This window comes from Ooceraea biroi, chromosome 4 (assembly GCF_003672135.1).
Source record: "Ooceraea biroi isolate clonal line C1 chromosome 4, Obir_v5.4, whole genome shotgun sequence".
Classification (NCBI taxonomy): domain Eukaryota; kingdom Metazoa; phylum Arthropoda; class Insecta; order Hymenoptera; family Formicidae; genus Ooceraea; species Ooceraea biroi.
Genome location: NC_039509.1, coordinates 15,499,898 through 15,526,879, shown reverse-complemented (window position 1 = coordinate 15,526,879; position 26,982 = coordinate 15,499,898). Strand labels below are relative to the sequence as shown.

Below are 26,982 nucleotides of genomic sequence, written 5' to 3'. Positions count from 1 at the left end.
AAATCATCTACTGTGCAGCATCCCTTTCGTTGCTGGCTGCTCTTCTTTTTTTCTTCTTCTCTTGCACTCGTTGATCTTTAATGCCCGTCATAGTGACCGTTTGAGCCGGAACTGCGCGAGATAAAACAGCCGTCTCTCGGCTTATCTGACGTGCCGAAGCAAGAAACGCTGTTCCTCAACGATATCGCTCGACCTTTTTGACGGTACCGAGCCGGCCGAAAAAGTTCGTACGTTCCGTCACGTTGACTCTCATTCTAGCATTTCCTCCTAAAGAGAGATAATGTCCACGGTGGCAGTTAATGGAATTTTTCGGCGCACAATGGCAATATTTCAGTTTAAAGTATAAAACCGACGTTGATGGGAGCCACCCTTAGGACAATGTAACCTGATAGCTTCTCCTTTAATCACGGAAATCGAAGTGTCTTCCAGCTGTTTGCATAAGAATTTTTTGGATCATCTGTTGTAGATCAAACGAAACTGCATTGAAACGTCAGGCGAAAGGCGCCTTTAACTTTTGTGTTATTTCTACGTCGGCAAACGGGAAGTAACGATGTTATGAATTGACAACAAGATTCTTTTGTCGATCGGCTGTGGAAGTTTCTCCTAATGAAACGAATATGAGCTTTCGTTAGTAACTCATTTTCAACAGAAACGCACAAACTCGCGCGCAACCATTGGAATGGAAAAAAGTAGTAAATTTGAAATTAAAAAATAATTCATTTCGGGTCAGGTTATTTAATTACCACAATTATTAATTTATTATACAATTGGATAATTATATGCCTCACGGTGCGCAAAACAGGAAAAAGGGAGGAACTTTATTTTAACATGGGACTAATACAAAGAAAGGGGAACTTTCTGACTGTGTGATTTATTTTTGCGTGTCATACCTAATTTGTTTTACGTGAAACACAAAATGTTTTGCAAATGTGTTTCGTTTTTAAAACTGTAATTGTTATTCCCGAAAGATTTCCACGGAGCTAGCAGCTGTTCCTTCTTGTTGCGCGATCACTTGAGACTTATAAATCGCATTCGAAAGCAAAGCGATTTGTTTGCATTTCAAGCTGCCTTAAAAAAGCCAACTATGCGTGACCCGTCGCGATGTGCGTGATTCCGCACAGAGACAAAGAACCGAGGGAAAGAGAAAGAAAGCCTGCGGATCGATAGGACAGCTTGCCGTGACGTTGCTGAAGGAAACCACACGTATCGGCCGCTTTAAGCGTTAACGATACACCCGCAAATCGGATTAGTAAAAGTATAGAAGTACCTGAGGAGGCAAACGTACTTTTACGGAGCAAGTAATTACTCTCACTTATTCCAGTAACATTAAGTAACATTAACATCAGTCGCATTACCGTAGTTTCGTTGCGCGAAAAGAAGCAGCTACTTTTCCTCGTCATCGTTCTTTCCACAAAGTGCATCGCTATGTGGGATGCGTCTATATATAGAGCACGAGACATCGAATATGGCGCCATCCTTGACCGTGACATCGATTGCGACGTGAGAAACGATCATTTGATCGCCACGAAAAACAGCTGTTCTATTGTGGTACCGCAAAGTCAAACCGGCGGCTTGTGTAATCCGATAGGACATGTGGATCTTATCAAAGTTGTTGACGCTGCAACGGGGATAACGTTCACTATGGAGTATCCAGGTGGCAATCTTGGCACGGTTTCTCTTGCTACGCGCGCTCTCGCGCGGGGGACGCGCTCTCTTTTCATTCACCCCCTTCGAGCCTCGTTTCAGGATTTTATCTAATTAAACCGCGACGTCGCGTCGCTCCGAGTAGACCTCGTTAACGTTCTGCACATGCAATTATCTCCTTCTCCGTCTCTCTCTTTCTTTCTCTCTCTCTCTCGCTCTCAAGATCGCCGACTTTTTCTCAATTGAAACTAAACTCGCGTTTCTGAACTGACAGCTTCCTGGTATTCCATCTGCCTGATTTCCTCTGATCTCTGTAATTGCGATGACTTTCGCAATTAGCAGACGTAATCTCGCCTCGTAGTGGAAATGTCGGTGAAAGATTGAATTTCAACCTTGATGATAATTAGCAGGAAAATGACGCATGGGCGCTTTCTAGGAAGCGTGTTGGTATTGCGTATTTATGCTCTTTCCTGGTTGCGGTCGACGATAAAATGTACGATTTGTATTACGATTTTTATGAGAGTATTCAGTATGTTCGAGGGGAGAGAAATCATATTCGCGAATATCGTACGCGAACGTGCGCTGATAAAGCCCGCGTTGCACCGGCATCGATGCGCGCGGTTCGACGAGTGCAACGGGGTTGCGACCGTGGCTGCATCGGGCAACTTAACACCCTTATGTCACTCTAGCAACAATCTAGACTTTACGAGGATATTAGCGTTGCTAGGGCGGCACAGCTATTTGGGCGTCGATCCAGGGATTCTTTCGCAGGAGGCTTCGCAAGTCTCGCATTACAGGTTCCTTTATCTTCCCGCACGCCTATCTGTAAGTGAAATATCGCTCGGAACGCGTAGCTTGTGCATCGCTGTCTAAGAGACATTCAGTAAACGTCAATCTGGAATATTTATCGCGTCGCACAGTCACGACCCGCCTCGCGGTCGCGAATAGGCCGCGTTGCTTTGCACATTCGTCGACATAAATTACCCCTGATTTATTGCTCGATATTCTCGGATCCTACGAGCACACTTCGACGGTCCTTGACACGCATCAAAGTGCCAGCGATAATCTCGAGGTGCTGCCGGAAACTGGAATTATCGAATAAAGATAAAAATCGTTGAGCACTTGCGGGTACCTTGTCAACCGGAAACGGTAGTGCGGAACGAATAAAATAGTTTCTTATTAAAAGCGCTGCTACTTGGCTGCACTGATCTCTCGCTTCTTGCGAGATTGCGAATTCAAGATCATTAAATTATCTGATTCTCATAACTAGTTCTCGCGGGTTACTTTGCGAGTAAATTAAACATTACGCTAAGCATCGCCCGAATATTTGCCGCTCGCGTACATGTACGTACATGATGAGAGCTTCCCGGTGGAATGGCACGTGTTAGACATCCGCCAGCGTTTCGGCCGAGCCTGATATCTGACTTGCTAATTTCCTTGGTTTCAGGAACCAAGTTCCTCTGCAGCGAGGTGATAGCGCTAATAAGGAGCGAGGTGGACGATATATGCCTGCAGATCATAAACTTCGAGGACCTGAGCTCACCGCCGCCGCCACAGCCCCCGATCCCGCCGCCGAGTCAGGCCAACAACAGGCTCGCGACACGCTGTATGTTCCAATTTTATTCGTTCCACTTTGATCCGCCTCAATGCACGCGCATCCGCCCAAATTTTCATGCGAGATTCTCCATCGCGAGACCCACACCAACGAGAACGCTTCCAGCCCCTCGGTCACTTTACGGGAAATTATTTTTTTTTATATAAACTGCATATTAATGCGCAGACGCGTATTCAAATTCTAAAAGCAAGATTTCGAAATTCAGGGGGATCCGACAGAAGCTTAGATTTGACACCCTACAATTTGAGATTTTAAATTCTAGCTTCTCGTGACGGCAGATCTCGTAGCGCGGGCTCTCGCTTTAGCCAATTCGATTGCTTGTATTATGCAGTCAAACGTGAAAGAGAGGAGAAGAAAGAGAGAGAAAGAGAACACTTAGACGATACTTTCGGCCTAGCATTTGCGGTATCCTGCCAAGACATTTCGTGCCTCCCTCGCACATATAGCTTCCTGCGGCTCTTAAACGTGGCTATCATTATTTTCCGCTGCAATGTCCGTTATAAGACACCAACGCTGACATTCGGGGCCGCCGCGTTTACAAGTCGGACGCGTGGTGTGGCGCACTCACTCCTCATTGTGACGATCATTATTACGATCATAGATCCAGGTCAGGTGTATCCGCATAATGAGCCGCGGAACACAATCCTGCGGAAATTCGGACGCGCGGGGTCTTTCGTGTGCGCAATTACGTCGTGCGCATGCTGCACACTGTCATTCTCGCATATATCTGCCGTTGTTTCTTTTTTTTTTTCATTCCAATTTCAATTTTCAATCCGTTGCCTCAATCGTGTTTTCGAATTCTTCTGCCTCCACTGCTGCCGGTTTTATTAACGCGGACGCGATATTTTTTCGTGTACGAATGCGACGTGCCCTTGATCGGAGAAACCACGGCTTTATTTGCCACTGCAGACACTTTATAAAATATGCAAAATAGTTCGTGCCTTCAGTACTACTTGCTCTCCCGCATAATGTCAGCTGCTGCGACCTTTTTAGTGATCATTACCGCAGGACAGTTACAGTTACAGCATTATGCCGTACAATTTATCAATATAGACGCACGCGAGAAATTTAATTATACCCGTATCATCCCCGTCGACGAAATCGCGCTTTTTTTCTACAGCAGATTTCAGAAAATCCTGTCGACACTCAAACGTTCAGCGATTTTTAAATAAAACCTATCCGGATATTTGTTAACGCAATTCGAGGGCTAGCGTGTTGAGTGTCTCGTTACGAATCTCGGCGTTTTTTTCGAACCGATTTAGAGAATATACACATACATGCGTGCACGTATGGGCGTACGGAGGACGGGACACGTGGTCGCGTTTTATATCTGGAGTGCTCGCGAAACTATTTTTAGAGTGACGCTGCAGAGTGCTGGACGTGTGTGGCGCGCCTAACAGTTAACCCTGACCCGGTAATAAATGTTATGCCCTCGAATAGGTAGCTATAGGTAAAAGACAGCTTACCCCCCGGTTGATAATCCGCTTCCTAAGCAGCTCAACTGATGGTTGGGGACCTGTAACAGAAATCGATCGTAGCGGAAAGTCACATAACGTTAAGAGGGTACTCGAGGAAATGCCTGTTTCACGGACGGCACGCATAAAAAAATCGATGGACGCGATTTCCCTTCTCTTTTTATCCCGGTTTGACTTTAGACGCCACGTAAGTTCATCAGAGCGCAAGAAATAGCAACTTGTTATGCAACTTATTTAAAAAATAGAAGCGTAGCATCTCTATCTTTTTTAAAGGTCGTATGGAAGGCGTGAAAATTTTCATGCGTTTTATTTCATATTTTTGAAGGCCTTAATAAAATTTCAAGTGATTAATAGCTATTGTATATTAAATGCAATATCCATATTTTAATTAATCGCTGTGTTTAATTAACTGTGTATCTTAATTATGTTGCAATAATATGCATATACCCTTGAGTAATATATATGGTCAATATTATTCAACTTCCTAAAGTTGTTAACGACGAAGTGTATAAGAATTCTGGAAATTTAATATAGTCCATAATCGATAGCTTTCTACGAAATTTGGAATTATTTCTTGAAGAGATAAAGCTATTCAGCATCATCAAAATACAATCAATAATGGACATTTGATCCACCGACCTAGTGGACTACCAATCCATCGTTTAAATACGTTGACCATCTGCTAATTATTGCAATGAATATTCATTAAATAATTATCAAGTATAATTATGTATCGCGTGAAAGCTTGGTACATATCTATAGTATCCCGTCTGCATTATAATTGCTTGGTATCTTGTTTTTTGTTATTTTTTCTATAATATTATTATTTATCTGGAAAATTATCTAGTTCCAAAAATATCTACGTAAATTATTTACTTGGCCTCTCCATTTTGCAATCTGCGATTCTGGATTGCGCCTTCATCCGTTTTCCTCTCACGGACGCGTCTTTATTATTTAGTCAGTCCATTTCCCAAGTCGGTGTCGCGTGGGAAAACAGTTCGGAAACAATCTAATCAATCCGTATCCTAATGACACGTTATTTCAGTGAACACCGAGTAATCACGGCGATCGTTTCTCCCCTTTCAATAACGATCAAAGTCAGCGGACATTCGCGAAGGTTGCGGTCATCGTGCCCAAGCAATTACCGAGACTCTTCGCTCTTTCTTCCCTTATCTCTCTTTCTTCAAACAGTACTGACGGTGAATGATCAGAACCGCAATTTCGTTCCGTAACGCGTTCGAGTGTGAATATTTTTTTACTTCGACTTTCTTGTGGCTGCTCTCTCAGCGTGGTGTTTTAATCGCACGTATTTGCATACCAAAATTAAACGCAACGGGCAAACATCGCGCGTATTCTCGCCAATAATCGCGTTTTCTTTTCAGCACGTGCTGACGCATTTGTGCACGCGCCGGACACGTCATTCCCCGATTGATGAATGATGATGAATTTCGACGATATTCGGGAAATCGAATCTGTCAGTTTAGATCTGAGGAGCTTTAAGTCCGGGGTATCCGCGTTGAAAAGACACGCCCTCCTCTTGTGTTTGAGCGTTTCTTTGTCGAAGCCGACGTTAACGCACTCGTTAAACGTGCTATTTCTCCAGTTCGGCTCGGAGGTCGATGAATTTTGGCGGCGCCGTTGAAGGAAGGTTCGAAGGCGGGCATAATATTTTAGCAAAAGTTCAACGGCCACGGTTGGCGCGAAATCAAGCAACGTGGAGCAGAAACGGAGATTGCACGCTCATTTCTGTGTGTCATCTGTGCGCCAGACGTCGGGGGCCACCCGTCACACGGCAAATTAAAAATCCGACGTTGACTGACTTATCTTTGTGAACTATCCTTGCCGTGGCAAATGGATTTTCCAATGCTCGACGTGACGCATTCGATGGATCGAGCGCGACAATGCGGAACCGGTGCGGTTAAATCAATCATTAACTTCCCGTGGTGCGCGCGCGCGTTTCTCGGATCACTAATGTGTTTACATTATAGATTAATAGACATTAAATAACGATTATACTGTAAACGTTAAATAATATAAATGCGAAGCGAAATTATACGGATATAATTAATTTCATGTGGGATTGTGGATCTTTATTGTTTCTTCCAAAGAAACCATCAATTACTGCGAGCAAAGACATTGGCGTGCATTTAAAAAATATTAAAACAATTGCAGTAATGATTAGATATAACGGATTATTATTATCTAACAAATATCACGCTATCGTAGGTCGGCTATCAGTTTTGACGCGAGCTTAACCGATTGCCTAAATGGGCTTAACCGCACGCGCATGTCGCTCTGTGGACTGATCATGTCGGTTACTACACAAACAGTCCCCTCGTTCCACACACACACGCGTCCTGCATGTTTATCCTGTGTACGTTTTGTGTGCATTAGCTGCACCGCGTATGTTGATAATAAAAACTACACGGCCGGACGAATCGACCGTCCGTGAATGCATAATTGCCGCGTTTCTTGCGACGGCAATTCGTGTAAAGCGCTCGTCTCGTCGCCACTCGCTCTAACACCAACTACTAACAGTACTAATGAGACTCAATGACGTTGACTGGAGCAGTCGACAGGGCAAGGGCGTCCTTCCGGGCTGGCCTGTCGAGGACCGGTGTCGTTGGTCCACCGAGGGTCCGCAACCGACCGCGTGGCGCGACTAATTTGCCTCTTCGACTTGCTGACGGGACCATCCTCGACGAGGACGCCTCTGAGAACTGGTGAGTCACTTTTGTCGATTCTATAAATGGTCCGACAAACGCGAAATTGACTTACCTTAATTCAGTTAAGTAAATCTCAACTCCGACTGGAATTTTCTCCTTCGAGAGTCTTCCGACGTCTATGAATTAATAATCATATTAGTCCATAAATCTGAGCAAAGTTTCATAGTCTTAGTTATACCATAAATCAACATTTGTTCGACTCTCTTCTCTCTAATTAAAAAAACGCAGAAGTAGAAATAGGAAGTTTTTTTGAAATTTTTCAAGAAGAGACTATAGATCGATTATATCGCGATATCACTGTGAAAGATAATGATCAAAGATTGCGCGATCATGTCGAGAATATCTTGGTCAGTGATACCGACATACTCGTATGTTGGTATGTTGTAGGACGTGCCGTTGGAGAGTGCGAGCTCTGATTAAGCAGCACTGCACGGCAATCAGAGTAACGAAGCGGGATTCTCTCGCCTCGCTAATGATATTGCACTGTATCGCGATGCGTCGACAGTATCGCAATGATGAGTCGGGCAATCAGCAGGCCAGCCGATGGCCTTTTGGAAGCTCGTTACCCGACCGATTACCAGTGCCAAGTAGCCAGAGGAGAAAAGCATTAACAGTACGAACACGGCAACTAACCCACATTCCCGCATTATTATACTTTGAAACTTTACGCTTCTCGGTCACAATAAGATTCAAACGACGACTTCGGTTTCTTTCGCCAACTTCCTTCTTGTTCCGCTCTTTTTGTCCCCATCGCGTTCGCACCCTTAAGCGAATTCGATTACCGAGTTACCCCGCGCACGGGATGTCTCGAACTTCCTCTTTTGTACTTTGCGTATTATACTTTGAGCGATCGAGAGCCGGTCTGTTTTAATTATATCGACGGGAAATCGATCTAGCTCTTCGGACGACTATCGAAAATTCGCGTAACTCTTTCGCGGCGAAAGCGATTGACTTTTGATTACGACTGGACTTTGTCAAAATGCGCTCGAGTAAACAACCGTATCCAGTAGCGAAACGATCGACAAACAACTATCGAGCGGTCGGCTGCACCGGGCCTCCGTTCGACGTGATTCATAGATATTATAAACTCGCAGAAACATTCTCCCCGATTCCTTATTTATTATACTTTCGCCGCTCCCCGATTTAGCCTTCATCCCGCGACTCTTAATTTCCGTACTCGGCGAAACAGATGCTGTCGCGTTCCACGATTGCTTTGTCTCGTGCGTGATCGTTTCGGGTGGAGAGCAACGTACCCTCTCCCTCGCGTACTTTTCCCACCGAAAAAATATCTCGGTGAACCGACATTGATGTTGCGCTGCACCGGGTGGCATTTCCCTGATGCGAGTTCACCCGACCGCGGTACCTGGCACCGAAATTCATGCGATTGCGAGCGACTCGGTCGAGTAAACAACCGGCTGTTCCGGAAGGTAGCACTGATACGACGGAAGAATCTGTAAACAGCATTGGGGTTCTGTCGTCATCAGGGATGCGTTTCCGTGAGTTACACCTCGCGTCCCTCGGAGTTACGACACGGACGGGAAAATTTTCATCGATCGTCCCGGCCGATTTACGAGCGTCTCGGCGCTCGTTAGGAGCGAGACACGGAGAATCCACCCTCTCACAGATATCCACCCTCTCGCCCCTTTTTATTCTCGAAGCATGACGCTGCGCTTTCTCCGAGCTTATTTCCCTGCTCTGGGAGCGGCCAACCGATCGATGTTTCTCACTGAAAGCAATTTCGGCGACCGTACGTTGCGATTCTGTAGGAATCGGAAATCGTGAGAATCCCGGCGGTGCTGTTCTCGCGCATCGAGATTTAACGCACAACATTCCTTTACGTCCAGCTTATATTTTTCGGCTAGATTTTATAGCAACAAGCTTGCTCGTAGAAACTCATTCCCGTACATGTATTGAACACAAGATTAAGAGATGAGGAAAGCTCTAAGACCGCACAAATAATTTGTTATTGTCTCATTCGCTCGTTAAAATGATATTTGTACAATTTATTGTTACCTATCTTTGGAGCATAAAAAATTTCGTTAATATTATTTGGCAATATCAAGCGACGCGGTAGCGTCGCGACGCCAAGTACATAAAGAACAAGGTTCCAAGCAATGAGAGCCACTGCATAGACGTCGCGCGCTACCAAGTAGCTTATCCGGAATTTTACGTTAAATTCATGTCAAATAAACTTTTGATTACAATATCTCAGGAACTAAAGACGTACTGAAAAATCTAACGATACTATAACATAATGTGGATGCAAGCTTTCGATTGCGACCACTTCGAAAAAAATTGGTGCACTCCATCCTCAGATACCGTAATCGTATGCAACACTTGTGACGTTTCATTCTTCTCCAGATTCAGATTCAGACTCACGTACGTACGCTCGCACGCGCACAAGCAAAGCGAGTTTGTCCCTAAAGGCGCGTTCACATACGTACGATAGGTTCACGTCGCCGGACGGCGACGGCGTAAAGCCGGGTACTCACTATAAAGAGACGCGCCGCGCCAGCGTCGCCGAACGGCGACGGCGTAAGAGACGCCGGCGCAGCAGAGGCGCCAGCGTTTCAGAGGCGCCAGCTTTTTAGAGGCGCTAGCGTTTTAGAGGCGCCAGCGTTTTAGAGGCGCCAGCGTTTTAGAGGCGCCGGCGTAGCTGCGCCAGCTTTTCAGAGGCGCCGGCGTAGCTGCGTCAGCTTTTCAGAGACGCCAGCGTTTCAGAGGGGCCGGCGTTTCAGAGGCGCCAGCTTTTTAGAGGCGCTAGCGTTTTAGAGGCGCCAGCGTTTTAGAGGCGCCGGCGTAGCTGCGCCAGCTTTTCAGAGGCGCCGGCGTAGCTGCGCCAGCTTTTCAGAGACGCCAGCGTTTTAGAGGCGCCGGCGTAGCTGCGCCAGCTTTTCAGAGGCGCCGGCGTAGCTGCGTCAGCTTTTCAGAGACACCAGCGTTTTAGAGGCGCCAGCGTTTCAGAGGCGCCGGCGTTTCAGAGGCGCCAGTGTCTTAGAGGCGCCAGCGTTTTAGAGACGCCAGCGCAGCACGAAGGCGGCGGCGCAGTTTAGTTTTGAGTTTTGACAAGTTGGGAGTTTTTATGTACTTGGCGTACATATATTTTTTCATTTTTAAAAAAGGTTTTTTAGGGATCTCACTCTTTTTTGTAAATTTTTAAAATTTGACTATATTTTAGTTTTACATTCTTTTGAACATATAATTAGTATTACATAATTTCTTTTTATATGTTTTATTATCAATTATTTTGCATGCTAACACGTACATCGTTCCGATGCAATTTGGAATAAGTTTTATTAAGAATAATCTTTTGATTTTTATATAATGTAAATTATATTCTCTTATCGCATGACGACATTGAAGTACTTGGCGTGCCCGGATCGCAGTGGTCATGTATTCTTGTAAATTTTGTAAATCTTGTAAATTTGTACAATATCTTGATTTGTATTGTATCTTGTATCTTCATGATTTTCAATAATGACTCGCAAATGATTTTGTGTCTCTTATAGGTAGGACAGGACGTTTTAACGTGATTCGGGCACGCCAAGTACTTCAATGTCGTCATGCGATAAGAGAGTATGCATGGAAAACGCTTGGGTAAAATACTCAAACTGCTTCTAGATACTTGACTAGTTAATTATTGATTTCATATTTAGTTTTGAGTTTTGACAAGTTGGGAGTTTTTATGTACTTGGCGTATATATTTTTTCTTTTTTTAAAAATTACAATATCCGACAACATTCGACGGATATTGACAGGTATTAATTATCGCGGTACGCGAACATATCATGAAATCATGATATATGTTCGTTCGATAAGGCCTAGGAATTTAATTTCATTCTCCATTTGTTTTCTGATGATAACCGCAAAGTTTCCCGCATCCGCTAAAAGTTTCGTACATATCGTGTTGTGCCGTCATAAAAAGACAGAAAAATATGTTTTCGCCAGATTTTCAATAAAAGACACCTGAGCTGTTCTCGAGCTCGACGTGTTCGCAGACAAACATAATTTGTGCCTCATGGTGTAACTATTGGCGAAGAAATATCACAAACAACCGGAACCGGATTTATACCGTATAGCTATGCGACGATGAAGCAACTTTGCTTTGTATTACTTTTTTCCGTAGCTATAATAAACAATACGAGTATCCAAAGCACAATCTGAAGGAGAAAATTGAATTTGTTCTTCAATCTCGTTATCATTCTTGTTAATTTTAATGAAGGAGATGTTACAAGCATTCAACATTCATATAATCTGTCTGGAATACATCATCTTCCACGATCGATACACTTAATTACAACCGCTGAAAGACACGTCTTCCGAGAACTCTTTGAAAATGTGAATTTTTCGATCTTTTTTTTTACTTTTATGCGGCAGTCAGAATCTTTTACTTTTTCTGTGACAAATAGTGTGTCAAGCTTTTCCATACCAGCTGCAAATCTGCAAATCTCCCGCTATGCTGTTTCCCCGTGACTCACATTAATTCTCCGACTCCATTGTGCAGCGGCCTTGGAATTTCCAACCTTCGATTGTCACGGGGATACATATGTTTAAAGACGGGGTGGAAGCTGTCGGGGGTGGCGGTGGCGGTTTCGCTTCAGGGTTGCAAGCTCGTGCACGGCACGCAACGCGGCTTAGACGGGCGGCATAAACTAGCCGGAGGACCGGGAAGCACGAAAAACGACGGAGAATAATGCGATCGCGCCTACGACCTTGCGGCAGACAGGAACTAACGGAGAGACAGGGTTGAGGGTTGAGTGCAAGGTGCAGGGCGGCGGCTCCTCCTTCAAGGTGAACCTGCCACTCGCCGCAAGCGAGCGTTGCACGCGACGACGTATTACCATTCGTAAAACCGGCCTCTAATCGAGCCGCGGACATAATGCGCAACGAAGATGAATGCCATGAAGAACGCAAGCTCGTCGAGCTTGCACCGCACGACGTCGGCGCTGCGACTTTGCTAATGCGATACAGCTATTCAAGATAAACTGCAGCGACACGATTGATGTTTCGTTGTTGCAGCGTAACAATGTGCACGCTCCAAGTTTGCAAATTCGATTACTTTGCGAAGGGTAGATACAACGAAGTCACACACCAGGTGCAAAATAAAACGAACGTGCGTCGCGAATTACGACATGTAATATAAACATTTTGAAACGCGCCGCTCGTGGTTTGACTTATTCCGTCTGCAATCTCGTGAATCATGAATCAACTTTGCATGAAATTAGCCACTGAAAAAAACCGGTGAAATAGATTTCGCGATTTCGTTCGTGCGTATTACACCAAAGCGGATCTCTCGTTCCACTGACACAGGCAAAACGGTGCAAGTTTTACATTTATTCAGATATAGAAATCCTCCCGGGAGAAATGGAAAGAGAGCTAATGTATTCACGCGACGCGCTTTTGTATCGGAACGATTTGCGAAGAAGCAAGTATCGACTACAAGAAACTCCGTGAAACGGCGTGAAAAATGGGAACTAAACATGATGCTGCTGCTGCTGGCAGAAGTTGGAGACTCTCCGGCAACTTGGCGGGTCGGGAGAAGCGCGCATCTCTTGCAGAGTGATGGAACTTTGTTTCTCACGTTATAAGCGGCGGCGCCGCCGCTTCATTGCTGAATAACCCGAAAGCTCTATTAAAGCGACGGCAGCGGTGACAAAGAGGAATATCCCTTCAGTCTCGCGGTGCATTTCAAGGCGAGTCACGCAATGTCGCTGCGAAAAGTTTGAGGAGCCGCTGCTACAGTCGCTGGAAGGCTGTGCAAAAAAAAATGGGAACGAGCTTCCGTTTTTTGCAGTCGGGCGTGCTTTTATGCGTTGACCCGCGTCTTTTCGCGTGTGTCGTTTTCTTTGTCCGTGATGTACGACGAACGATGTCGTTCGCATGCTAGAGTCATTTGGATTACGAGCAAGGACACGAAACACAATGAAAACCGATTTACTTTGAAAAATTGTCGGTAGAATGAAAAAGAATGGAGATTCCGTTACGTTATTATTGCACAACTTGGCGTTATTTTCCATTGTCTACATCAATAAAAATTTGTTGCATTATCCGTATCATCAATAATGCAAAAGCTACGTTATTTGAGAGAAATTCCAAAATACAATTCTCACAATGATCTTCACAGGCAAAATAAAATGTAGTACCCTAACGTAACACTGATTTAAAAAAACTTGATTGAAATTACTGAAAATATTTTTAGTTTTTTTTTTCGAGATTTTTATGAATGGAGGCGAATACGCGGCCGAATGAATGAACGCGTTTGTTTGCGCCGGAAGATTTTATCTCGCGCAAAAGGGTATGCGTGACCATGAAGTGGTTCAAGAACCACGTGGAACATAGACACGGAGGAATGCGCTGTGTATCCGGTCTAGGTAGATGATACCAGAGCGGAAGTAGTGGCTGGTAGTGCTGGTTCAATGCACGTTTTAAGAGCAGACCACGTTAACACGCAATTCAACGATATAACGGCGAGTAATAAATGGGAGTAGTTGCGCGCAGTACGAGGTTGCTGAACCAGTTCGACAAATTTTCTAACGTACTCGCAGCCTGAGCTTGAAATAGAGTTTACAGAGTTCGAGCGGAAGTTACGCTGTCACGAAAAGCATCCCCTTTTGCGGATCCATTCCGTCCCGAACGTTTTTCGACACGAAAACTTTGATTTTAACCTCAGCGTTTCAGACTTGAGCCTGCGCGTGTAAATTTCAGATTTACATGCCGCATAAGCTGCGTAATGCGATCGGGGAGATCGCTCAACAGGACGCGATTACAGGCCGATAATGCGCCGCGCTCGCGACAAAATCTTCCGGCGCGTCGACATGAAGCGCGGTTTGATAATCCCACCTTCCTCGGGGCTAAGCTAATTTCAGGCTCCACCCATCCGGGTACAAATCAAGTCGGATAATCCTCCTGCCCCCGCAGCATCGCCTAGACGGCACTTTGTTCCCGGAAGTTTGCGGCTAAAAGGGATTTGGGATGGTCTCGGCGCTATCAATTCGTGCAAAGATCCGGTTCGTAGTTTCCTCGTTTGGATGAGCGAGAAATTACCAGCTAGTCTTGAATCCGGAAAATTGGATGGCCGAAGATATTATTCGGATATGCTGAACGAGCCGAATTACATGGTGTCTCTTTTAGAGAACGTCGCGACTTGACAGCCTGATGACGTTGACTAATGTACCAGTTATCTTCCGCGATGATTACGAGATTACGTTTCCGCCTGTTTTCGCGGATGTCGTGCATGATCGCCAGGTGATTTACGGTCGCCATTAAACTCGGTTCTACCTGGGACACGTTGAGTGTTCACTGTGGTACCTGTTGTTTCTAGAGCCGCGCTTTCCGCAAAGTTAGCCTCGAGATAGCTCAGCGCGAATCGTCGTCTCTATCCAGTTAAGGGGTTGGAACTCGCAAGAAGTTTCCTGCTTGAGAAGACATCGTGCATTGACTAGTCGTGAAAGCAACCGTATCGTTATGAAATTACAGACGTTTGAACGGTCGCTGCGGTTGTTGCTGTAATTTTTTCATTAACTCGGAAATGGTATTTCAAGGTGAATGTAAAATGACGCTGCGTTGACAATGACAAATGAGCTCGTCGGTAAGGTATATCTCGCTGAGACAATGGATGCGTGCAAGACCGTAAGAAGAATAGCGCCACACTTGCGGACAGTGAATTTCAAGGCGATTGCAGCCTATCTAAGGGTAAATCGCGACTGTCACGCAACCGCCGTGAGGTGTGCAATGGTTCGGAGCACGAATACGGAATGACAATGGGACTTCTCAATGGCCGTTACTCGTCGAAACGTCATGGGACACGTAAAAACGAAGCGATGTGCGGACAATGCCACGATGCGTCAGTAGGTGTGACTTTCCCTCGAGAAATACGAAGGATGGTAATAATTCGTGACTTGCTTTAGCACTCGTCAGTTAAACACCTGCTCTATGCATTCGCGTTCTGCAGAAATATCGATCTGAATGATTTAATCTGCGTATACGTAATATTTCGTAACAGTTGAAGCTTTTAATTACGAGCTTAATAATTCTTGATATAATTTTATGATTTAATGATTTTAATTCCGAATTAAGAATGATTTACGAGCTCTTCACACATTTCCCTGAAATAAATGGCTGCGTGCGATCGATCCAGCGACTGTTTACTACTTTTTTACATCTTTTATACGCTGTTTACGGCTGCGCGGGCAGCTAGTTTTCGTGAATTTTATTGAAGTGAGAATAGTGATGCGTTACATTGTACAGTTAAATCCGCAAAAAAGAAATTGCATATCCCCTGATATCAATTTCAGATCCGTGATAGTCCACATTTGGTAATTTTACCGCGAGAATTCTCCGAAATTAGTCATCGGCGATTTTCGGCCCGGTGAAATATACCAATTCCGCGGCGAATAGCGTTGTACACGTTCTCGGAGACCTTCGCGTGAGAACACGCACTCGTTGATGCCAAGAATGGAGCGGGTCCGCTTCAGAGTTAATTAACGTAGGAATCGTAAAAACGACTTTTGAGGTCACACCTATTCGCAATATCCTTTCGCAATGGTGGATATCGTGAGACAATTATGAGAAAAACCGAAACAGTAGCAATCAATCATAGCGAAATAAAATAACGGCACCGTAGCCGGAAACCGGCGAGTTCGATCGCGCGACACGATAGAGTGCAACTTTATGCAGACTAAACCTTCGTAGAGGTTGAATTTTTTTGCTAATTGCGGTCTAAACGCGGTTCGATTAACTTCGATTAACAACAATGGTGTAATTGCCGAACGTCACGCTGAATTACTCTGGAATCACGATCGTGGCTACAACGCGTCACGAATCTGATTTAAACGGCGAACATGCGAGTGCTATTTTCCGCTCTAATTTCTCGTACACACCCAATGATGGCGTGTGCGATCACGAGGGCATGGAGGATGGTGTATAATTGATAAAGTTATAACGCGCATTTCTCCACGTATTAGGATTTAATCGGAATTTGCGCATCACAGTTGATTGAATCAGAGAAAATTATTGATCGGTTATCATGAGAGCGCTTATGTCATGATACGATTTGCTGATCGCATAAATAAATTTGAATCAACTTATCGTTATCTTGTTGACGGCGATAATTTATTTGTCTCCATACAAATGCACATACAATTGCAACGTGCGAAGGAACCTTTTGAGCAAGAATTGCCTTGAAAGAGTTGAAGCAGAAAAAGAGCACGACGAAGTACTTGCATTTGTATCGCGAGGCAATAGAACGGTCAACAGTTTGGAATAATGTCGACGCGATTCTACACAGGGGAAGTATCGACCTTTTGCGGCTATTTCGTTCGAAAACAAATTATCGTCATTGCAGACGCGCCGTTTCCGCTGCAAATGTCAGCGGCGCGCTAACGACACGTCGCGCGGAAATTATTGACATGCAGACGAATAAATGCAATCTGATATCTTTCCGGTCGAGAAAATTGGACCAATGGAATTTCCATTTGCTATCGAATACGCGTCGATTTCCAAAAATACGAGCTCCAGTTCATTCCTATCGTACCGAATCTATCAATTTGCCGCACAAAGTATAATTATCCGAAAAGGAAATCCATTAGTAACGAAGAAAAGAAAGAAATGCAAATACATTTAAACGCTAAGTGTGTTCCAGATGCAGTAAGATATACTTCTCCCTGTGCATTTCAAATCGCTCAGGAAACTTGAAATGGTCAGTCTCTTTGATCGAGCAAAAGAGCAGCGCTATTACGTGCATCTGTTTGTATTACGAAATCATTCTGTCAACACACCTCGAATCGATGTCAGGGTTACCTCGACACTGTAAAACATCGATAAATCTACCACGCGCGCGAGTCGACCGATCGCGTCCGGCGATAAAGTTTCAACCCCTTGCGACACGCGGAACGCGAAATAATCGCGATAAATATCGGTGCAAGATCCATCGATCAAACGGGACGGTCCCCGGTGCTGTTCCGGTAGCCAATAATACCGTCGCTAATAGCCTCGTCTTCGGAAAGCTGGCAGGCTGTTCTTTGTATATTTCAATTTATACGTTGCCGGAAGTGCTTAAACTTTCCGCGCAGTCGTGTCCGAAATTAAATGGAAAATTAAGAGTTTTTCATAGTGTTCCTGCGATGGTGCAACATCAAGCGAGCACTGCCCTCACATAAAGAATCATTCCACCCGATCCTCGAAAGGAAAACGTTAGCCTCGCGCTTGCGGAATTACAGAGGTACGAGTTGCCGCACGATATTGCCGCATCTTCATTTGCCCGAATGACGAACTTGACCCGTTCGCGTCGCAACTTCGCTCATGCATACAAATCGCCGAGTCGCAGCGGGGGTGGGAAACAACGAACGTTTTCGAACGAGTGCTCGCGAGAGGGGCTTGGACACACAAAGGGGGTTGGTTCCTCTTTGCGTATCGACGCTCGCTCGCTGTCTCATGAGGGTTTCGTGTCGCATCGGCGGTTGTGTGTCGAATACGTTGGATCGCTTCCAAACGGATATCACCCGCGTTCACGTTCCTGACGCTATCTGCGCGGAAATCCTGAGAAAGAGGCGCGGGTTGTAGGAGAGGAGAGGGACGAAGAGAATGGTGGAGAGAGGGCAGAGACACGGGCTCGCCATTATTAAATTCTTGCAGATCCAGCTTCGTGCCGGCTATCCACCGACCGTGTAAACTTTCCAGCGAATTAAACGGCCTCCCCCTCGTCCGTCCCTTCCGCATTCGTTATTCCGCTGTACTCCCAAAGTTTTATGCCCCATTAGCGAAAAGCGATAGGAAGGGGGGACTAGTTCCACCGCACCTAGACTAATCTCGTGTTAAATCCTCCCGGCGTATCGAGCGCGGAATTAATTAATTAAATCTTAATGATGCAGCAATTAGCCACGCGCGTGCCAATATGGCGACTTCTCGCAAAAGTGCAGTGACAAAACGCGACGCTGATAAATGTGTTGCCTCGTTGTCACGATCAAGCAAAGTTGCTGGGCGAACCGGCATTTCACGATCTGTAATTAGATTGCCCGACAAAATGTCGTTATTCTTAGTGCAAGTTTCGTGGAAATACGAACGCGTAACGTGTCGCCGTGAAGGCGACATTTGGAAAGTTTAAGCGCTTGAATCGGTGGTGATATTCGCTCGCTGCCACTTCGGATTCCAAATCCCTTTTGTAACTAAGAGCGTACTTGAAATTTTGTAAGAGCGCGGCGGGGTCTGATAATTCTGTCAGATTTACGCGTGCGCCTCTGGCAGCAGGCGAAACGATTAATTTAACAAAGCGGCTAATTGGATGGCTGCGGACGCGCACGAATGGCTCCCGCAGAGCGGGAGATCGTTACATTATGCAACAGACGCGTCCGAACGTAGTACCGCCGATCGCCTGTTTGTACATTCGCTCAACGGAACCGTTAGCGACGACCGACGCATTTTTGCCCCTTTAAATAATTCACTTCTGATTCACAGCTAATCGTGCTACGAACGTGCCGGAATCGTGAATCAAAGCGACGCGGGAGCGATGTAAAGGGCGTTGCGCGGACCGAACGTGTTCGCCCATCGACGGAAATAACAAATAGGCGAATGGATGTAGGAGAGGCTAGTTAGGATGTTTATGGAACAACAACAATAATAACAATAACCGCGCAATAACCGCAATTGCATTTGCAGTTGCAGCGCGCACGCATTTGACCAACACGCATGCACGTGCACGCGTGGTGTGGCCGCGTGTCGTGTCGCGCGGGTTGAGGTTGTTATCGATTGGCGAGTCTGACCTAACACTGACACACTTCACTTGCGGAGGTCTGACCTCCGCGTTCCGTATCGCACAGTATATCGACCACCCTCCCATAACCTTAGGATTCATACAATTTCCTAGCCGTTTCGCCGCTTGCGGACTTGAGTTACGCGCGCGAGCCATCTTCCGGATTACTGTCGTTTTGCGCTATCGGGAGTAGTTCACAAGGGTCGTAGATACGGCTAACCCATCGCGCTACGATACCCCAGCTGGATTAATGGAAGCCTCCGTGTTTTTCAGCGTTCACAGTTTTTTCGGGCTCGCGTTTCCAAAGTGAATATTGCATCACGGATGTTCTTGCAGCGATCATTGTTTATTTGTACAATCGCTTCCAGTTTACCGTTGAATTTTTCACAATTAAAAGAGAGTCTCGCTGGAAGGCAAGAGATTAACGTGTAATTCACTTTTGAAATCAATTCTTTGCTTGCGATGCGCCGCCTGAAGAGAATAAATTTTTATATGGACGACAAATTTTATCAATTTTTCTAAAAAGGATTTTCTTTACGTAAAATATTTTTCTACCTCAATAATAACTTAAAAATGTCCACATTAACGTTCAAAATGTGCGTGTATGTGTAATAATAATATTATTCAATAAATAATTGAAGTTCAGCTTCAACGAGAGAGAATATTGGCTAATCCAATTTTAAACCAAATTATTTGCAGCCCATTAACATGTGGCTCGCCTACTATGATGGAATCTTGGATGCCCGGGAGGACCGGTACGCCTCCGCCTGGCCTGCCACCACCGCAGTCTGCCGGGAGCAACAACAACGGTGTCGCAACAACGTCGGCGACCCCAAATATCATACCTCAGCCCGGCACCACCGCGCCCATTGCCAGTCCCGAGGGAGTGAGCGACGTAAGTATCATAGGAAAAGTACATCAGCGTGAGCAATTTGCTGCGCGAGCACGCGAACGCATCGTGATCAGTTAACTAATAATTAAGCCGCGTCATTAGTAATACATAAGCATGAACGAGACTCTAGCGAGCGTGGTGCTTAATTTCCACACGCGAGGAGGAAATTTAGCAAGCTACGATCGTCCTTTGAGAACGATCATGAATTTTCGAGAGCTGTTGGTAGCGCAAGATTTAATAAGAGAGAAACTTTACGGAAACGCATAACATTCTCATGAAGTGTTCCAGGAAGAGAGTGGCATTTCGGCTGCAGATCTCCTACGAGGTTTGCACCGTTAATCGCCCAGCAGGATATCGATCTAAAATAGGAATCTAAGTGGACGGTGTACGCGAAAGTGTGTTGACTTCGTCTTCGTCAGGACGAAACAGAAATAAATTCGTTCGTAGAGAATTTTGACAAAATGGCCGTTTCAATAGCGTTTTCCGAAGCATATGTATATTAGGAGTGTGATTTAGTTTTGAGGGTTTTGCAACAGATGGCTGTAGTGTCAGTTTGTTCCAATAGCTGTTTCCGATAACTGTCGTTTCTTACAGTCTTGACATTATCCATGACATTTAGTAGCATTATAACAATAGATGCAATAACAGTCGTGTTTATATCATCGTAAAAATGCAACTTCCGAAACAGCATTTTCGACATGCGTTGCTTTTGTTTTTTAATCAAAAGAAAACTGCGGCTGACGGTTATAGAATTCTTGTGGAAACTTATGGTGATTCTGCCCCATCAATTAAGACGTGTGAATACTGGTTTAGACGCCTTAAAAGTGGTGATACTGATGTGAAGGACAAAGAACGCTCGGGACAACCAAGAAAGCTTGAAAATGCAGATTTGCAAGCATTATTGCACGAAAATCCAACACGATCCACTTCAGAACTTGCCAGAGCATTAAATGTTGATCGTGCAACAGTTACCAAACATTTACATGAAATGGGAAAAATTCAGAAAGAAGGGAAATGGGTTCGACATCAATTATCGGAAAGTGCCATTTGAACATTTGCATTTCGTTGATCGCCAGGCAAAAAAAGAAGAGTCTTTTGTCTCGGATTGTTACTGGGGATGAAAAGTGGATCTATTTTGATAATCCCAACGCAGAAAATCATGGGTGGATCCAGGCGAACCATCAACATCCACTCCGAGACGCAATATTCACGGTTGAAAAGTAATGCTCTGTATTTGGTGGGATAGTGTACTATGAGCTGTTAAATCCGCACGAGACTGCCACGGCTGATCGTTATCGACACCAATTGTACAAGTTGAAGCAAGCATTGGACCAAAAACGACCACCAATTGCGAGTAAACGACGGAAAGTGATTCTTCTTCGTGACAACGCTCGACCTGACGTTGCGTTATCAGTGAAAGAAACACTATTAGAGCTCGAATGGGAAGTCTTACCGCACCCCGCGTATTCTCCATGCGATTATTATTTGTTCCGGTCGATGCAAGACGCTTTAGAGGATACACACTTTCATAATTTGGAAGAAGTGCGAAAATTGGTCGACGAATGGATCGACTGAAAAGAAGAGTCATTTTATCGTGGTGGAATCCATCTCTTGCCAGAGCATTAAATGTTGATCGTGCAACAGTTACCAAACATTTACATGAAATGGGAAAAATTCAGAAAGAAGGGAAATGGGTTCGACATCAATTATCGGAAAGTGCCATTTGAACATTTGCATTTCGTTGATCGCCAGGCAAAAAAAGAAGAGTCTTTTGTCTCGGATTGTTACTGGGGATGAAAAGTGGATCTATTTTGATAATCCCAACGCAGAAAATCATGGGTGGATCCAGGCGAACCATCAACATCCACTCCGAGACGCAATATTCACGGTTGAAAAGTAATGCTCTGTATTTGGTGGGATAGTGTACTATGAGCTGTTAAATCCGCACGAGACTGTCACGGCTGATCGTTATCGACACCAATTGTACAAGTTGAAGCAAGCATCGGACCAAAAACGACCAGCAATTGCGAGTAAAGGACGGAAAGTGATTCTTCTTCGTGACAACGCTCGACCTGACGTTGCGTTATCAGTGAAAGAAACACTATTAGAGCTTGAATGGCAAGTCTTACCGCACCCCGCGTATTCTCCATGCGATTATTATTTGTTCCGGTCGATGCAACACGCTTTAGAGGATACACACTTTCATAATTTGGAAGAAGTGCGAAAATTGGTCGACGAATGGATCAACTGAAAAGAAGAATGATTTTATCGTGGTGGAATCCATCTCTTGCCAGACAGATGGGAAAAAGTTATAGAAAACGAAGGAAAATATTTGGATTAAGGTATTCATTCATTATCATATTTAAATACATGCGTTTGTGAGCAAAAAAACCCTCAAAACTAAATCACACCCCTAATACATATAACGTCCGTAACGATGGCTAAACGCGTTTTCAGCATGCATATGCCGGCGATAGCCCGAAATCTCGGATTCCGAAGTTTCGCTGCGCGATACGCGACCGACACGTAGCTAATATCGCACGGACGAGTTAATAGTGCATACACGAGAGCTGCACAAGCCGAACACATGTCAGGTTCTTGTACACGCGTACATCGAGCGAAACCCCATCTCTCGCACCTACCCATCCGGCTCTTCCGTCAGTCCGTTTCAATTTCACGAGCATGCCCGGCGCCTGAGCGTAATGGACGCCGACCGTGCTGTCGAAACGGGCTAATAGGATCAGTCGTACGTGCCCAATATGATGTTCCGAGACGAGATTTCTCAAATTTTAAGAACAACGACTGCCGTACCTGGCTTTGAAAACCCCGAAAAATCTTTTTCCTCAGATCCGCGTAGATACGAGAAAAGATTGAGACTTCTTTTTGGGATACCAGATACCAAAGAGAAAGAAATGGAGAAGAAACAATAGTACTAATTTTTGAATCTAATTGTAGGCGAGATGCTAACAAGTCCAATTTGTTCCATTGAGCTTAAGATCAGATTATCAGATTATCGATATGTGCCGTTGTGGGGAGTCTAGAACAAATTACTAACATCTTTTATACTTTGTTATTTGATAGCTCAATAAATCGGCAGCTTCTTTCATAAATACAGAAACGAAAACTTATTGACGCGGTCGCATTACGCTTTCAGGTCTCGCAAAAATCGGGGATCTGGGAAGGTGCGAACTCTTCGTCGGGGGGTGGCGTAGAGGGTCCCTCGCGGAGCGTATCTCACGCGACGAGTCTGGATGCTATCTCGAGGAGAGCCGTGAAACCGGAAACGGCGAGGGCGCCGTGTCGCAGTCTCACCTGCAGCGTCCGTAAGTACCTCGATGCGCATCACATTACTTTTACTCCACCTTACGTGTCGCGATTTGTCTGATCTGGCATCAGTGCTTTCTGTGAAGCGGTGTTTTACTTTATGGCCGATGATATGTATGTTTCCCCCTAGCTGCGTTGCGCCTCAGTTATGGCCGGAGAAGTAAAAATAATAAGAATGATAAGATAAATGCGCGATCACAAACCGGAATCGGAAAAATTCTGTCAGCGAATCTGTCAGCGTCGATTCCGTTGATTGTTGGTGAACAGTTCCAAGGAGTGCGTAATCACTCTCTCGACGAGTTGAAGAAATATTGCGACAGCATTCCATTAGTCGAGGACTGTCTTGATTGCTCTTGACAAGTTGAGGGGAATAAGACAGCTTCTCCTGATGGTAGTTTAACAACTGTTTGCTTTGACGATTCTGCCGGCCATGACTCAGGTCGCGAAGATTTCCGTAGATTCCATGATATTAAATCGCCCGCTTGATGTTTAATCGAGATCGAGAGAAAGAGTCCAACGTCATCCGAATCCGATTCAAGAAATCTCGCGCGTCTGCAATTATGATGTACAAACGGCGGCGCATGCAGTTGCGCGTATGTATGTGTGTACATCGCGGTTAAATAATAATTAATAGCATCGCGATTAATAATAATAATATTGTTACGTGCATGCGACATTTCATGTCGCGAGTGTTGACAGAGCGCGACCATGTGGCCTTCCGTGGCGTGCATCGCGAGCGAAGCACTCTGTAGCATCGCGAGCTACCCCAACGTAGCTTGTAAAATACGTAAACTCTTGCATGTTTGCAGATAGATGGTAGATAAGTCTTGCTTCGTCTTTTTCCACTTGCGTCGGATACGGAAAAGAGAAAGAATTATAATGTTCCGCAGAAAGAGGTTCCTCATCAAGCAAGGATTTATGCTTAATAGAGACACGTGTCCTTTCTCATATCTATATGTGCATATCTACGTGTATTGATTCTTGAGATTCGCGAAATTTACTTTGCACTAATGCGTGACGCGTCGAAGAGATGATGCGAGCGTTTCGTTTCCTCAAGCTCTTACTCTCTCGGCGAATGGAAATGCCGTGGAATAAAATCCGCAGCTAAAAAGAACATCCGGAATTCGAGGCGTCCTAAAGGTTACCCAGAGCTCTTTGGTGATTGCGATTTTACCGCAAAAGCCCTCGTGGTTATACGAACTAACGCTCGGTGTACGATAAGCAAGTAACAGTCGCTGTGTGATATAACGGCACCTTTGCCAAGAGTGTAAAAGTTTATCTGGAACGTGGAAACAACGAGCGAAAGGCTCTTGGCTCACGATTTCCGCCTAAGTACGTCCAGCTGAACGTCACCGTTCTTAGCGTCAGCGATAACGCATTGGTGACCGTTCTCGTATGCTGGGGAAGAGAAGTACAAAAAAAGTTATGAACACGTATCTCGAGTCACAGAAAAGACGATGAAGCATTACGGAGACTTGCCAGATCTTGGCGGTCGGGTCGTGCGCTTATTTCTGGCTCGTTCATCACGTAGGATATCGTGAAAAATGTACTTTAAGATAACTGAAGTGTTTGGACGTTCAATCACCGCCAAACGGCAATTGCCGGCGACAAACAAAGTTTCGGTCGCACAAGCGTATATAATGGATGATTTCCGCTCTTCCTCGTACACGCGAAGTTTAATAAAAGTTTGTACTAACAGAGAGAAATTACGCTGGAATTCCCAGCGGACCAAACCAAAGATTGGTTTGCACTGTCGCTCGGAAGCGAGAGGAGTTCCGACGCATGTTAGAATACCCCCGCCTCATCCCGACCATTATTTTTAGTCGACGGAAAACAGATGAGGGCGTTTTATTAAATATTTCACGGAGAACGAGGGGAGCACCGCTAATGCCTTCGTGCCTTTGTGCTTTTGTGTATAAAATTCAGACACCGTACCCCTCTTCTCTAGCATCGAGGAATTATGATAGCACCCCCGACCCTTCAACCGCCCTGCCCGACTCATCTTTATGCATTATATACCATCTTTATCAGCGTAATGGCTGCCCACCCCATCTTCTCTCCTCGACGAACTGTCAATCCAAAGTCAAACCTCAGTAAACTATTTTAGTAGCGGGCCGAGGGAGCGAACACGTCACCCTCGAGCGACGACCAGCGACAGTCGATAATCTGACCGAAGGTAAAATAGGAGGGAGCAGCAACCCTGCTCTCTTGGTTTCCTTTAACCGACCGAGCGCCAGCCGGGCGAGCTTGCACCCCTTTATTACAACTTACCAAGCGCTTACGGCTTTCTGTTTATCATGAGCTTTCTGAGAGATAACTTCGTACTACTTATTGTCCGATTGAGCTTTCATAGGCCTGTTTTTATACTACTCACTACTCTTTTACCACTATTACCACTTATACTTACTACTTACTACTTGTCCTGCGTTGACTTACAACGTTGCTAGCGTCTAACTCCACGTGAAAGAGTGCCCATCAAATTTTCTATCTCTTTCGTATTTATTACCAGACGAGCACCGAGTAGCCTCGCTCGATCAGCCATTTTATACTCGAAACCGAGAATGTGCACATAAAACGTCCATCTAGACGGCCTCGACCGTACCTCGTGCGAGGGCACTCAGCTTCTTCGCACGCCGACGCGTCGCAGTTCTAATTTAAGCCTATCCATTAATTAAGCCCGATTGAGGGAAACTTTCCCGACAGAACGCGCGGATGCGTCTTTCTTTCGACGACAAATTGAATTGCTTCCGATGACGTGTTAACTTTTTATGCGACAAAAAAGAGAATTTTATGAAAGGATGAGATCGAGTATTCCGCATTCGTTTCGCGCTTTACAAATCTTTTTCTTCGAGTCGCGTCATCGATTTATTCTTGACTTTCGCTCTCCCCGACGAATTGTCCGATCACGTGACTCAGCGGAAACAGGACCGGAAACTCCTCCCGAGTACATTTGGCTGACCGAGAGCATGGGGATTACATTGTTAGTTACGCTTCTCTTTACAGCGGGACAAGAGAATGGCTGATCTTTCACGGCTTCTTTTACTTCGACACGTAATGCAAATATCACGATGCATCCGGGTACACGCCCGGGATGCGATTACGTACGTACATCCGACTGCGGGGTAATTACACGTGAGCCACGTGTAATTACGGGGCGCGCGATCGCCATGTGTCATTGTATAAATCATCACAGCAAGACGATTCCCCATCATGTACACATACAGGGTGTCCCGGGTTTTAACCGACAAACTGCGGGAGCATATTCTACTAGTGGAAATAAGAAAAAATTCTTATATCGAGTTTGCTTAGAAATGCTTTATTACAAAGTTATGAACCAATATTGAAAAGAAATATGAGATAAGTAACAACGGATTTTTTCACAAAAATAAAAATTATCTACGCAATGATTTAGTGACGCGTTTCAAAATGTCCTTGCACATCGATATAAGCTAGACATCGACGTAGTACAGAATTTGTTACAGTACGACATTCCTAAAAATTTTGTTGCATCTCAGTAACTGAATTAGTAATTCGTTGCTTTAAATCTATCTGGTACTCTC

General features: G+C 45.0%; 1 protein-coding gene across 11 annotated transcripts in view; it reads left to right on the top strand.

Moving 5' to 3' along the window:
- The window catches only part of LOC105284484 (potassium voltage-gated channel unc-103), a 105,409-nt gene that overhangs the window by 30,264 nt on the left and 48,163 nt on the right, over positions 1-26,982 (top strand). For 8 of the 11 annotated variants that reach the window (XM_011348042.3, XM_011348061.3, XM_026969171.1 and 5 more), the window contains exons 3-7: positions 3,092-3,250; positions 7,307-7,457; positions 19,906-20,101; positions 23,253-23,421; positions 25,530-25,598. In XM_011348042.3, coding sequence (XP_011346344.1) covers positions 3,092-3,250; positions 7,307-7,457; positions 19,906-20,101; positions 23,253-23,421; positions 25,530-25,598 — 744 coding nt within the window. The remainder of the gene's footprint in view (positions 1-3,091; positions 3,251-7,306; positions 7,458-19,905; positions 20,102-23,252; positions 23,422-25,529; positions 25,599-26,982) is intronic. The other 3 variants (XM_011348104.3, XM_011348121.3, XM_011348079.3) reach the window with 2 other exon arrangements.